The 14,805-nt window shown below is 31.2% G+C and overlaps 1 protein-coding gene across 1 annotated transcript in view; it reads right to left on the bottom strand.

Moving 5' to 3' along the window:
• The window catches only part of LRRIQ1 (leucine rich repeats and IQ motif containing 1), a 173,931-nt gene that overhangs the window by 47,558 nt on the left and 111,568 nt on the right, over window positions 1-14,805 (bottom strand). Inside the window, exons 19-22 of the mRNA XM_060023871.1 lie at window positions 14,243-14,364; window positions 13,650-13,745; window positions 13,307-13,389; window positions 5,643-5,744 (exon numbers count right to left, since the gene is read on the bottom strand). Coding sequence (XP_059879854.1) covers window positions 5,643-5,744; window positions 13,307-13,389; window positions 13,650-13,745; window positions 14,243-14,364 — 403 coding nt within the window. The remainder of the gene's footprint in view (window positions 1-5,642; window positions 5,745-13,306; window positions 13,390-13,649; window positions 13,746-14,242; window positions 14,365-14,805) is intronic.

Here is a 14,805-nt window from a genome sequence, read left to right as displayed (position 1 = left end):
TATGATGTATGTAAATAATATATACACAAGACATATATGTAAATACAAATATATACTTTGGAATAGAATATATACATATTATTATGACTGAATTTGGGTGGAAATTAGAAAATACAAACTATTTACTACTGATGTGGATAAGGAAGAGTTTAATCAGCTTCTCTCTGGCCCTGGATTGCCATTCCCCAAATCTCACTTATCCATAGACAAATACTTTTTTAAAAACTGCAGTTTGTTTTATGCTTCACTAGACTGAATTCCCTAATCAGAATTTTTTTTTTCTGTATAAAGTTGAAATGATTCCAAACTTTTATACTACTAAATGGTATGATAGTGCCTAAAATGTATTTAGGGAGTTTTGATTATAAGCATGTCTCTTCTTAAAAGAATACCTTCAGGTAGTCTTTGGTTACCTGCATTAACCTTGTGGCATTTATTTTACCAGCTCTTAATACCTAATTGTGTTGGCACTATTAGCAAGTACTCTATATAGCTATGGAAATATAAGACCTACTATAAAACCATATACAGAATGTGACTCTGTGCTCTAAGCTGGCATTAAAAGAAAGAAAGTGTGAGAAGTACATGCTTGTAATCATACAGTAAAAAATACCACAAAAGAATATGGTTTGATTAGAAATGCTCTGATGTAAAAATTATAGAAATTGAAGTCTTTTTTTTTTTTTTTTTGTGGTACGCGGGCCTCTCACTGTTGTGACCTCTGCCGTTGCGGAGCACAGGCTCTGGACGCACAGGCTCAGCAGCCATGGCTCACGGGCCCAGCCGCTCCGCGGCATGTGGGATCTTCCCGGACCGGAGCACGAACCCGTGTCCCCTACATTGGCAGGCGGACTCTCAACCACTGCGCCACCAGGGAAGCCCAGAAATTGAAGTCTTTTGATGACTTCAATACTCAAAAATTTAATACAAAAATATTTGAACATCTATGATATATGGTATGTGTGAATCTTCAGTTTTATAAGAAGAGAAATAGAAGCATGTTAGTGATGACAGCACCAAACTGGGAATTATGAAAATCTGACTTTAAAGTGAAGTAAAATTGTCCCAGGGATTAGAGGAGCTAAGACTGAACCTACCTCTCTGTGAAGGTTGATGGGCCAGATCCAATTTTTTTCTTGGCTTGTCTAGCTTCCTTCCTTGGCCAAAACCAGAAGTCCAAATTTGGCATTGGGCTTTAGGAGTAGGAAATTTAAGTTTCAGCAGAATAGGGCAGGGAAGTCATTTAATTTATGTATAAATAAAAAGAGGAACAAATAAAACAAAAATATAGTGTTTACTTTTGGGCTGGGTGGAGAGGTTCTCATCTATCTGAAAATTAAAATAGTTGATTGAAAATATGGTAACTCCTAGAGTTTAAAAGATTTGGTACTTAATAATGTTAGGTAATCATAATAAAATTAGAATAGATAGCATCTAAATACAGGTCACAAAACAGATATTTATCACCATGTTGGCACTAAACTGTTTCTTAATTTATATTAATGCAAGTATAAGAAAGAAATAAAAAACCAAAAATATTAGTTTCCCAGAGTTTTGCCTAATATAATAGTCTTTTTATTTTTTCTTAAATATTTTGATTATAAGTTTGTATATATTTCAGGGTTACCCAAGAATCTTTGCTCTTCAATGTCTATATTTTGTTTTATTTTTGTTAGCTTTGTTTTGATAAAGAAATTATCCCCATTTCCCTTCAGCCACTTACTCTCTGTATGACCTTGGGCAAGTCACTTATCAAACTCCCAAAACCAGTTTTCGCTGTAAAATATTGACAGTTATAATACATTCTTAAGAGTTTCTGAGAAGACTGAACCAGAAAATTTAAATAAAACTCTTAGCACAGTACCTAGCAAGAAATACAATAAATACTACTAACTGCAAACAAGACAAACAACAACAACAAAAACCCACCACCTATACTGTAAAAATGACTGTTGCCAAAGATTACAAGTTTTGAGCACTTACTATGTATTTATACTGTGTGCTTCAAGCATTTCACAAGTAGGATCTCATGTAATCCCCAACAAGTAGGTCCTATTAATATCCAATTGTACAGGTGAAAAAATGCTAAACACGGAAGTTAAATAATGTCCCTAAGGTCACACAGCCAATAAAAGGTGGAATCAAGATTCAAACTGTGTTTGACTAACTCTAGAATCTACACTTAACATCCATTAAGCTATGCTTCTTCTTATATCAGTGATAGCCATAGAAGAGTGACGTAAGGGCTCCAAATTGAACATTTGAAACAAAAAAAGGAAACTTGGTGGAAAATATTTAAGGTAATAATTTAAAAATGTTTTACATTCTAAGGCGAGATCAGATATTGAAACTTAAGTGGAAATCATTGCTGATACAGAATAAACCAAGACAAGTACTGGACATTAAATAAATATAAATAAATAAGCAAATAAATCAAGTAAACCAGTGTTGAATCTGTAAAGTGCTCAGACTCTTAAATTGCATATCATAGGAAAAACAAACTGATGTCTGACACATGGCACATGTATGAGGTTACCCTGAGAACAGGTGTGGTCAAAGATTCTTCAGCCTTAGGTCTGAGTTAAGGGTCTAAAGGGTCTTAAGGGTTAAGGGCAGCTAGATAAAAATTGCCAGCAAGTCATGAATATAGCAAAATATAAAGATATTTTGTAAAACATGGTCTGTTAAAAGGGTATAATTTACCTATGTCATTTAATATAATTTGACATTTCATATTAAATATTCCCCATATTTAAGCATATTTTGAAATTTCATATTAAATATTCCCCATATTTAAGCATATTTTAAATTCCAGACCAATAGAGTATATCTACCATCCTCTCTGTCCTGCTAGTGACATCCAGATAAAGATTAAAAAAAAAAAAAACACATAGCATTTTAGTACAATTTATAAGAGGAATCATGAAAATCCCACATAGGCAACATTGCAATGTGAAGTATTTTTAAATTTAGTTTTTTTTAAATCAAAGTTATTATAAAATATATGTGCAGTATAGAAAAAATATTCAAATAATACTATCATCTAATTCCAACAAAACCACGAAAATTATCACAGTGCCGGCATACTGTTGAGATACTGTTCCACAGTATCTGTTCCACATAGAGTCATTCAATCTAAACCTACAGTAAAATTTAATTCTGATCTCCCTCACTTTTGGGGGTAAGATACCCAATTATTAATTTTATTTGAATTTTTTAAGGGAAAGCAAAGTTTTTCCAATGTTTTAAAATTAGACTGTGGTGATTTTAATTAGATTAAAATTATATTAGATTTAGGTTGTATAACTGTAAATATACTGAAATTTATCAAATCATACTCAGAACAGGTGCATTTTATACTATATAAATTGTATCTCAAAACACCTGGTTTAACAATGCGCCCTCCACTGGGAAGCTGTGGTTAGTCAGGTTGCTAACTTGGAAGCTGACTGTCCTCTGTGGCCAGTCAGAAAATAAAGAGTATGAGTCTAGGAGGTGGATGAGGCCAGAGCAGCAGTTAAAGATAACATGGGGTTCAACGTGGCCAACAATAATCAAATAATCTTTGATTTACTCTTTTCCCCTTAAAAAAGGGGGCAGAAATAAACATATTAATTAGGGAAAATAATGTTCTTCTACAAACAATCATTTTTGTCAAGCCCATTCCTTCAAAAAAAAAAACCAAAAAAGCCTTAAAATAACTATTAGTCACTAGAATATACGGTACATACATAAAGACCATTCAGTGAAATTAATGACATGCCAAATGTACTTGAGGTTTAAAAATAAAAAAACTAAACACATTTCATATGGAGGAAAGAAAACAAAAATGCACATTGTATCATAAAGCATATACAGAAATGTTCCACTTTATTTCTATCACTATTTGAACTTATCCTGGCATATTTTACTTTAGTTACAAATCAATAGATATACTGTATACATATATACTATTCTTGATGGTAACATATCTTCATCTTTCATAGGATAAGAGAAAATGTAACAAACAGGTTGGGATAGATTTCTTCTTCCTGATTCTAAAGTACATGCTAATTTAAAGGGCAAAAATGCCCCAATTATCTTTCTTCCTAGGCATATCCTTTCTAAAGTAACAGTACTATACTACTTAAGAGGTAATATCTGTGGAGTTGTTATTGATTTTAGCAGAATTTCTACTCTTCCTTGCAAAAACAGTGAAATGGTGAAGTTAAGACTGTTACAAAGAAATGAGCCTTGATTAAAACTGAAGCCTTATTTTACACTGAAAGTATTTTTTAATTCTATTAAAATACTAATCCATAAACATTTTTTGCAATAATTTTGATTTTTTACACCTTCATTGGTCATCACATTTTTAATGTTTTACTATGGAGAATTTTAAATATTAAAAAAAATTGGATGGTAAAACAAACCTCCTTATACCATCATCTATTGATCTAACAATCTCAATAATTTGCCAGACTTGCTTTTCCTATCTTTCTATGCATATTTTTATTACTATATACTTAAAGAAAATTCTAGACCCAATGTCTTCCACCCCTACATACTTAGTAGGTATCTCTAAATAAATATAAAATTGGTAGCTATCAAATTTTTCTTTAATTGAAACCTTACTGAATAGAAATTTAAATTAAAATGTATCTATTTCAGTCATGCTATAATGATGCATAACTTTTAAGATTTATTTAAAATGTACAGAAGACAAAGTATTAAACTTTCTGGGGCTTCCCTGGTGGCGCGGTGGTTGAGAGTCCGCCTGCCGATGCAGGGGACACAGGTTCATACCCCGGTCCGGGAAGATCCCACATGCTGTGGAGCGGCTGGGCCCGTGAGCCATTGCCGCTGAGCCTGCGCGTCCGGAGCCTGTGCCCCGCAACGGGAGAGGCCACAACAGTGAGAGGCCCGCGTACCGCAAAAAAAAAAAAGAAAAAAAACTTCTGAATAGTTCACTTCCATTCAGAATATTTGACTCCATTTTTCCTATTAGAAATTACAATCCAAAACTATAGGCAAAATTATGACCATTTTAATATTAAAGATAAAGCAATAGCAAACTTGTTTTAAGTCATATTTGCTGCTCTATTACATTTAAATATTCCTGATTAATAATGAGTCCATAATTGTTCTGAATGCTGAAATAAGGAATACAATCTGCCACTTAGATATGCAGATCCTTTACCCAAGAAGTGAGTTGGACAAGCTTCAAATATAGTAAAATATTTAAAATTCCAGAGTTAAATTCATAATGTTTAATGCAATTTGTATATATTGGCAGTAAATATATTAGAATGTCATTTCAACATGTACTCACTTCCATTGATATAGGGTGACATTATTTGTCAGTGTAAAATTTACATATAATTAGCAACACTGGTGATACAGCATTATAAGACTTTCACATAAAAATACAAAGAATTTAAATTTATATAAGCATTTATACAAATACTAAACTACTATGCTAATGAATCAAGACACCAAATTAGTATTTTAGCTCCAAGAGCCATATTTTGACTTTTACTTAATTATATTTTATACATAATTTTTATATATGTATTTTAGGGCTAATGAGGACTTTTAAAATTTGCTTTAAATACAATTTTCCATCTTTTTTACTTTTCTATATATCTGTGATTAAATCATACCTTCAAAGTAGCCATCTCTTTGTGGCTGTGCTTTCTTTGGTGATTTTGTATCAGATACTTTATTTTCATTGTTTTTGAATAATGCTAGGCGCACAGTGGGATCTAGACAAAATGAGAAAAATAAGACAAAAGCTCAGCTCTGGTTTTTTCCTTCTCTGAAATCGCTATACATTTTTTTATAATAATATTAAAAATAATAGCCATTCTATAAAATTCTGTGAAATTGATTATGATGTTATTTTAAAAAGCTTTATAATATGAAAAAGTAACCAACATTTATATATTCTTGGTTATCTGATTAGGCATAGCCAATACTTTATACACAGGGCAGAAATACTAATAATTAGAAAAAATTTACATTTAAATTTTCCAGTTATGGCATCATCTTTTTACTTACAGAGTTGTTTTACTGTTTATTATTTTAGCTCCTTTGTTAAATTCCTGATATTTCTGCTGGAATAAGGTAAATCTTTCATAAATACATGTAGATAAAATCTATTGTTACAGGAAAAACCATATACCCTACTTTTTTAATTTTCTAAACTCTAAGGAGCTAAGATATAGGAGATGGAAGCAAGACAAGTAATGAGATAAGAAACAGATAAAATATAATTCTCAATAGTTTTAAAGATAAATGAATGATTTTTTGTTTGCCTTGCTGTATGATATTTTACATAATGAAGATGTATAAATTCTAATTATTTTTTATAGCCAAGAGAATTCTGAATTTATTAATTTTACAAAATACATAGAATAATTGTAAATGTAGGGCCCTATTATTTTTTATTGATAATAAATGGTTCTATGGAATATGAAATTAGGGAGTTAGTGTAGTTGAATTAAGACAAAAGGTTTTTGCTTGTTGAAGAACTGTAAGAAAAGAAAATAGTGAAATAAGTAACAGGGAGTAGAATAAGGAGTGGAAAGTTCTGCATTTAAAGTAGGTTAATATATCTACTGACATTGTACGACACTGTATGTCAATGATACCTCAATAAAAAAATTAATGAAGTAGGTTAACATAAAACCACAATTCAGGGCAGCATACATTTTATTAATATCTTACATCATTTTGCAAAAAGAGACTTTAAGAATCTTCGATTACTATCTAGTGCAATAGAAGTGAATACGCTAAATGAAAAAATAAGATTTAAAATAAACCCAAGTTACATATTTTAATTAAATGCTGAAGTAGCACGTTTTTTAGAATGTGAATTGCAGAAGAGTATCTGCAGAGTTATTTCTCAAGCATGAGCATACTGAAGATTTCCATTAGTCTTCCAGTAATAATTTACCCTTGCTAAGCATGATTTATTTACATGTTTCAGAGAGATTATATATTTCAGATTAGGAAAGATATTGGTCAATATTTGGATACATCTCATAATTATAAGTGACCTAAGGTATTATAAGAGTTGGGTGCTTCTATATGAATTCAATATGAATTATCAATAAGAATAATTAAAAAAAACCTCTGTCTATATATTTAATTGAATAAGTATTATATATCACTTAAGTCATTTACAAAAAAAAAAAACAAAAAACGACATGTGAACAAGAGCATTAGTCAGTCAGGGAAAGCAGATTATCATGGGTTTACATACTCTATGATACCTTATTATATATAACCTGCTGATCTTTCTACACATTTTCCTGACCTTCTTGCCTTTTTATTTGAGCTATGTATTTCCTGAGCAAAAATATTACAATTCGACAGACCTGGGTTAGGTCCAAACTCCAACTTTTACTAGTTGTATGATTCTGGACAAATTGGTCTCACCCTCTGCCTCCGTTTTTGTCCAATAATGCTGACTTTGAAATATTACTGTGAGAATTAATGAGATAATGTGTGTAAAGCAGCAAGACATAAGTGTAGGTGCTCAATAAAGGGCAGCTAGTAAGCATATAATTAAAACATAAACAACAATAATATTTCCAACTTATTATATTCTTGGAAAAGATCTTAAATCATTGCTATTTGAATAAGGTGGGACATATAGGAAATAGATGGATCCATAACTGACTTCATTTTATTCAGTATAGCACATGAAATAAAAGCAATGGATCTTTTATAAGTTCTTTGGCACTCCTTTGGGCAAATAACAATCTCTCTATGACTTGATTTCTTAATATGTAAAACATGGATAATGACAGCACTTTCCTCACACTATTATCATGATTAAATAATTTGACATGTATAAAATATTTAGAAGAGTTGTCTAGCTCAATTTACTCAATAAAATCATTTTATTCATCAAGAGCACATAAAGTGTGCTACATTTTCAATCTTTGTATTTCAAAACATTCTGATTGCATCACCTTAAACTGATTAAAAACAAATTAATTCAAACTGCTAAGGAATAATAATAAGGAATAATGATAAGAAGCAAAAAATATAGTAATTCTAGATGGGAAAAAAATCACTTGATTCTGATAGTACCCAAAAAGACCACCATGAATGATACTACTGTAACACTCAAAAAATACACAATCAAGTAAGAAAGCCAGGATATAAGGCTATTGTAAAGAGCATTACAAAGTCATTTAAATCTACTCCTCAGCAATCATCAATGGCAGGTCAATGTTGTTGTTTTTTAAATTTTTTATCTCCCAGTATGACTTGCTCAGTATCTGGAAAATAGGTTTTAAATACACCTTCATCGTATAGTTAAAGAAACCCATAAGTAAGCTGACTTTCCATTATGTATGTGGCTCTGTACTCAACACTTTCTATCCATTACCTCATTTAAGTAACAATTTTATTTAGGCATTATAATATCCTTAAAATTATTCCATCCCCTGTGCAATCTGTTTACAGTTTCTATAAACCTAATCTTAGCTCACTGGTTTATCTTATTCTCATTAACGACATACGTGAAAATCTGGTTCTTATCCATTTTCTGTATGTGCCATGTAGAGCAGTGCTGTAAAATAAGTTTTATGCTAAGATTGAATGACTTCATTTTTATAAGGAGTATTATTTACTAATTTAAATTTGCCTTCTCAAATAGAAACATATATTTAAATGACTATAAAATACACACAGTCATACACAGGGTCAAATGTCTTTAGTGACTTTTAGCTAACCTACTGTTGATTTGGTTAACAGTTATTTACTGAACATCTACCATGGTATTAGGTTCAGGGAATTTGGTGGGGAACAAGTGGAGACTGGGTCCTCCAGGATCTTAGTATTCAAATAAGTTTTATTATTGTTTTGTTCAGAGCACAACAAAGTAACATTTGATCAAAATTCTTTTAAGTTCCTTTTGGGAATCACTAAGGTAAACAAAATAAACCAGCAATAAACTTCATTTTGTCACAGTTTTGTCTAAGCTGTTCCCTTTTGATCCTTCCTTAACATTTCTTAATTACCTTATCATTTTGCAACCCGATCTCTTTGCTATATCCCATGAACTGTTTAATTCACATTAAGGAGTTAGCTTTAATTATTTTCTACCTGGCTTAATTCTTGGCTATAACTAAATGTTGCTAACACAGTCTCAAGTTTTTTTCTTCAGTGAAATAAAATCAGCAAATATTTATTGAATGCTTAACATGTACTTGAAACTGTGCTAGGTGTTACTAACAGCTGCAAGATGATTCTAATCCCTAGTGGTGGCTCTACATTTATAACAAAATTAACCTTGTCTGCCTCATCCTGATCTTTCTTTCTTCTAACTATGAAATTTGAAATTTGGCATGCATAAATATAATAAATGTTGGAAAGCCACGTTATGTCTTCATCCTTATATTCTTAGCCCTTAAACATCTTACCATCTGCTCTCCACCAAAATCCCTGTACTCAAAACCTGTCCCCTCTCAGGAGTGCTCCACATCAAAACCACTCACTCACTCTCTTTCTCCATCTGGCTCATCTCAGTCTTGCTACCAATTATGCTCGCTATCTTTAGGATATTGACCCTCGGGTTTTCAACAACCCAGCAACTCTCACCTTACACATGATGTTCTTCACTGTAGTACTAAACTCTGAACTTCCCTGCTAAATTCCAACCCAGATCACCAGATTCTGAAATTACTTCTGTGCATGATGCAACAGTAAAAACAAAAAGACAAACAAAAACCCACAAACACAAGACCAGTCATTACTTGCTCACACTTATGTCCATCATGAGGGAAGTAGCAATGACTTACTAGGAATAACAACAATTAGAAGCCAAAACCAAACTAAGTAAATCATGGTAACTCCTCACAATTTTAGATTCCATCCTGTGGCTTCTAATTAATTCCTCCTCCCCCTCCCTCTCCCCCTCCTCTCTCTTCTGTTTAAAGCAGATGACCTCATTTATCCTAATGGAAGTCATCAATACTGAGTGTCCTCTGATGGCTGCCCACACTGTTGCTTTCTCAGCCCCTTGCTTCTTCATTAATCAGCAACCTCAGTGGTATTCTTCCTCTATCTGCAACTTTCTTCAAATAACTAACCCCCTACCTTCTGCCCTATTTTCACTCTCATCTTAAATCAAATGTTGTTGACTTATATCCCTTGGCTAAATAACTATATGTACAAGACAGAAACAGGAAATATTATTAAGAGCTCGCTACTGAGCAAGTTGCTCTAAGGTTTTTCATGGCATGAAATTTTAATTAAAGCTTCCACACTTCGTGCATTTATGCCCCACCTCCACGAGGATTAGTGCTTTGTTAGGTTTTAGGGATTCCATTTAATTTTCTATTCTCTGACTGCCCCACTTGACATCCTCCCTACCCACGCAGAGCTGGTTAGTCTCCAACAGTTTTACGAAAAATGTTGCCCTCTGGTGGCTTGAAATTTTCAACTTGGCAAGTTGTGCATGTAAGATATATACACATATATGTATATTTGAAAATTACTTGTAAATTTTTAAAGTATTTAACAGAATTTAAGTACCTAAAAATCATTTAAATTTATTAGTGGGTAATAAAAGTTTAAAATTATGGCCATTATTTTAGGCAGATTCAAATAAGTTAACAGCATAACACAAATTGATTGCATTAATACTAGAAAATTCTTTATTCTGTAAGAAGAAAGACGGAGTTACCGAGTCTTAAATGATTTGCTCACATATACGAAATGACATAAATTCTACATCATCAACCTACTAAAGATTAAAGTATCATAATTGTAGAGGATCCCACTGATTTTCTTTTTCATCTTTAATCTTACCTTGACTATTTCTATTCTGTGTATATGTTGTGAAGGGGGAGCAGAGAAAAAGAGTGAGGAGGATTTAAAGGTCATCATTAAATTTTACACTTCAGAATTCAAATTTTTAAAAAATTGCTTTTATTTCATCAATCTAATACTATTTTGATAAAACAGAAGCAAAACAAAAGCTTAATGTAAAGACACAAAACCTCACACAGTAATAAGAATGCAATTTGGTTTACAATCATGTAATTAAAGTAAATAACCCCATAAAAATTATAGAGTTGCCATTTTGGATTTTTACCTAACAGGTCATGCTTTTTTTTTTTTTTTAACATCTTTATTGGAGTATAATTGCTTTACAATGGTGTGTTAGTTTCTGCTTTATAACAAAGTGAATCAGTTATACATATACATATGTTCCCATATTTCTTCCCTCTTGGGAGGGAGGGAGATGCAAGAGGGAAGAGATAACAGGACATGCTTAATGACCACTGTCAAAATGTTAAATTTAAGATGTGGTTGTTAACTTGGATGTCCTTTTTCATTTGTTACCCTACCATGCCCCCTTGTGACAGATAAAAAGAGGTTTAATTTTTGCTTCATAATAATTATGTCTAATTTTTGGCCATTAAAGCAATGACTTTTATGTATGAGCATATATTCCTTATTAAACTTTTTCTAAAAAATATTATTTACTATGCTGATCAATTAAAAATGTACTCAACCTAAAAAAAACCCTTCAGTTACAAGAATTAGCAAGAAACACCTATATATTTCCAGAGACAGATTCCAACAAGATAAAAGTTTCCTTACTTTCACTATCACAGACATTGCAAACGCTGTAAATATCTAAGAAATTAGATCTTGAACATAAATAAATAATAATTATTTGTTGAACGTTGGCTGAATCAGTTCTTAAGCCACTTCTGGTATTTGAACTTGCCCCAGGAGTTTCAGTAACTTTTATTTTTCTCAAAACATTGATTTAAACATTGTTTTTGATACTGTTGAAAATAAGTAGAAATATATATCAAAGCAATATAACATTATCAAACTACCCCGATTTACTGAATTCCACTTCCCTGGAACTGAGAGTCTCATCTTCATTAAGGGTTTGGGGTTGTATTTCCCTGGGAAACCACCACAGAGCCCTGATGAATTTAGTAGGAGTTTACAAGAGTACAGGAGGCATAAAGCAAGTTGACAAACAGAGCACATATTTACATTTTCTCTAAAAACGCTTAAAATTTCAATATTTTAAAGTTGACAAACGTTTAGTACACAACAAAAAACATTATAGTTATCTCAAAAAGATAAAAGGGAAAATTAAGATATCACTAATATAATGCCAAAAAAGGAAAGTTGAACATTTAGGAATATAAAACTGAGTCATCAGTAATTTATCAATGGCTATAAGTAAGTGCTGTGCCAACAAATAACAGTTATTACTTAGAAACCAACAGTATCTTGGTTATTTTTATTTCTGTTTTTAAAAATTAAATATACATATTTCTTACAATTCTATGATTGAACTGATTAAAATAATAGAAAAATTAATAAAGATAAAAATTAATCTGAGTGCTTCTTTGTATGCTGATATAAGCTAGAACTATAGGATAAATATAGATTCCTTGCTCTTCTCAGGAGTAATGTTACTTTTATGGAAACATTTCACTGACATTAAGATCTTTATAAAAGAAACTGATGAGTGAGAGAAACTCAAAACAGATTAAAAAAAAAAAAGTTATGTTACTTATATTAAGCCTATGAGTCCATGAGTTCATATAAAGTTTTAAGTAAATGTAAAGTTATATGAAATATACAAATAATTTTAAATTGTTTTAATTATGGTTATAAATTCATAGCAACCAATTTCGTGCTCTGACATCTATAAATTACTCCACATATTAAGTAATTTTAATAAAATGATTAGAGGTGTCCAAAGAAAGACAAATGATTTGAATAGCCTGGCAAATGGAATAGAAGAAAAGATGCCTTTGAACATTTCACAAGTTCAGCATAATCGCAAAAGATATACACTGTGCTCCTTTTCCAAAGTGTCAAGTTGTGAAGTCTTCATAGCTGATATTCATGGAACTGATGAATTTATAGAAATAATTTACTGAATAATCAGGCAATTTAAAAACACACAAAGGAATAATCACACGAAGCAGACGCTCTTTAGAATCAACATTTGCTGAGATTAACCAGCTTCGAAACCAATTACAGCATAATTCTCAGTGCACAATAGATAGAATAATCAATAGCCAAGTAGCTAAGGAACAGGGCAAAAGTGAAAATAGCATTTAAGAGTATAATAAATCATTAAATGTAATATCATAATTTTCTCTAAGTTTTCTTGTTCTTTTTTTATGGAATTATTACCTTGGACAGTCTTATATCTGTGCATTTCATTTCTATTCTCATTAAATACAATTTGCTAAAAAATAGTTTAAAAGATTTTATCTCTAATGTCAGATACATAGTTTTGCAAAGATCATTGATTACCCACCTAATTTTTTCCTTAATTTCTTTGATTTCATTTTCTGTGCTCTCTTCAGCATTTGCTGAGCAGTAGAAATATCCTTAAAGCCCCTATTAAAAGATTAAATTTAATAAAGCCAAAAAATCCCCAGACTATATTTATATATGCACATACATATAAACACACATATCTGAATTATATCATACACAAACAAATTTGAATTCCCATTTAAGAATCTGTAATTTAACAGAGGTATGGTTTCTTAAAAACTAATAAAGGTATTCTTGAAATCTTGAAAAATATCTGCTTTGGATATTTAAAAATTTCTCAATTTCTTAATAGTTTAGTGTAAAACAGACCGACCACATACCATTCTTCTGAAATTTTTTCTTCTTTTTCAGATTTTAGCAAACTCTTTCTGCTGGTCTTTGATTCAGGTGTCCTGGATAAGGTTCTATTTTCTGAACTAGCAATAAGAAAAAACCACACTTAACTGAATCAACACAAGTATATCAGCACTTTTTAAAACTACAAGCTGTTTATGTTGTCTCAAACTCGGAAATAAAATACATTTAAGTTACAGAAAAACTTTATCTTGAAAAGTAATAAAAGTCTGCCATTAATTTAAAATGTTTACATTTCAATTACTTGAAGCATATTTCAATCCTTTCGTTGAAAGAAACACAGCATTGGAATTTTTATTCTAACCCTTATCTCTACCTATATAGCAATATTTAAAAGTTCACTTGTTTACAACAGTTAACATTACTTCACTGACACTTAAGTTTTGTGTTTGCTTTAATAAACTTACATCACACATATTACTTACACTGAAAACTCCATAAAATCATTACATTTTTAACAAATTCATACCTCTTTTCATCATCTTACTACTTTTGTAAAGAGTATAATATTCTTGTCATTCATTAGAGGTTGAACCTCTAAAACAGCAATTTAGCTTACCTGCTATTAAACTGTGTGTGTTCCGATGAAAACAAATTTTCTTTCTCATTACACAGCCATGCTTGAGCTGGATGACTTGGTAAATTAAGTGAAGTATCATCAGATTTTAAGGTTCCAGAGAACTTATCAGAAAAAAATGTACATAAGTATAAAATAAATTGAAAAACATCTAGCATGTGTATTGTATTACTTTACATGCATATTACTGAGTAGCCTAAGAAAAACTCACATAAAAATTAAAAATTATAATCAAATGAAATTTATGGAATATACATACAAATGCCCTTTGTTGTAGTCATGAGAGATATCCTTTTGGTATAGTTTGCATATACAGAATGATTAACTGCAAAGATCATGAAAAAAATTCAGAAAACAAAAACTTCAAAGATTATCAAATAAATAACAGATATTGCAGTCCATTGACCTCTGACTGAGAATCTTCAGCTGTTGCCCTTTTAATGCATATTTTTGTATTTTTAAAGTGCTGTCAACTAGTGATTTTATGCAGCTGAAGCATATCTTTTTTTTTTTTTTTTTTTTGCTACTGTGAAATAAAGTGTTGA

This window comes from Delphinus delphis, chromosome 11 (genome assembly GCF_949987515.2).
Source record: "Delphinus delphis chromosome 11, mDelDel1.2, whole genome shotgun sequence".
NCBI classification, from domain to species: Eukaryota; Metazoa; Chordata; class Mammalia; order Artiodactyla; family Delphinidae; genus Delphinus; species Delphinus delphis.
Note: the sequence above shows the minus strand (reverse complement) of the source record. Positions and strands in the feature narration are given on the sequence as shown.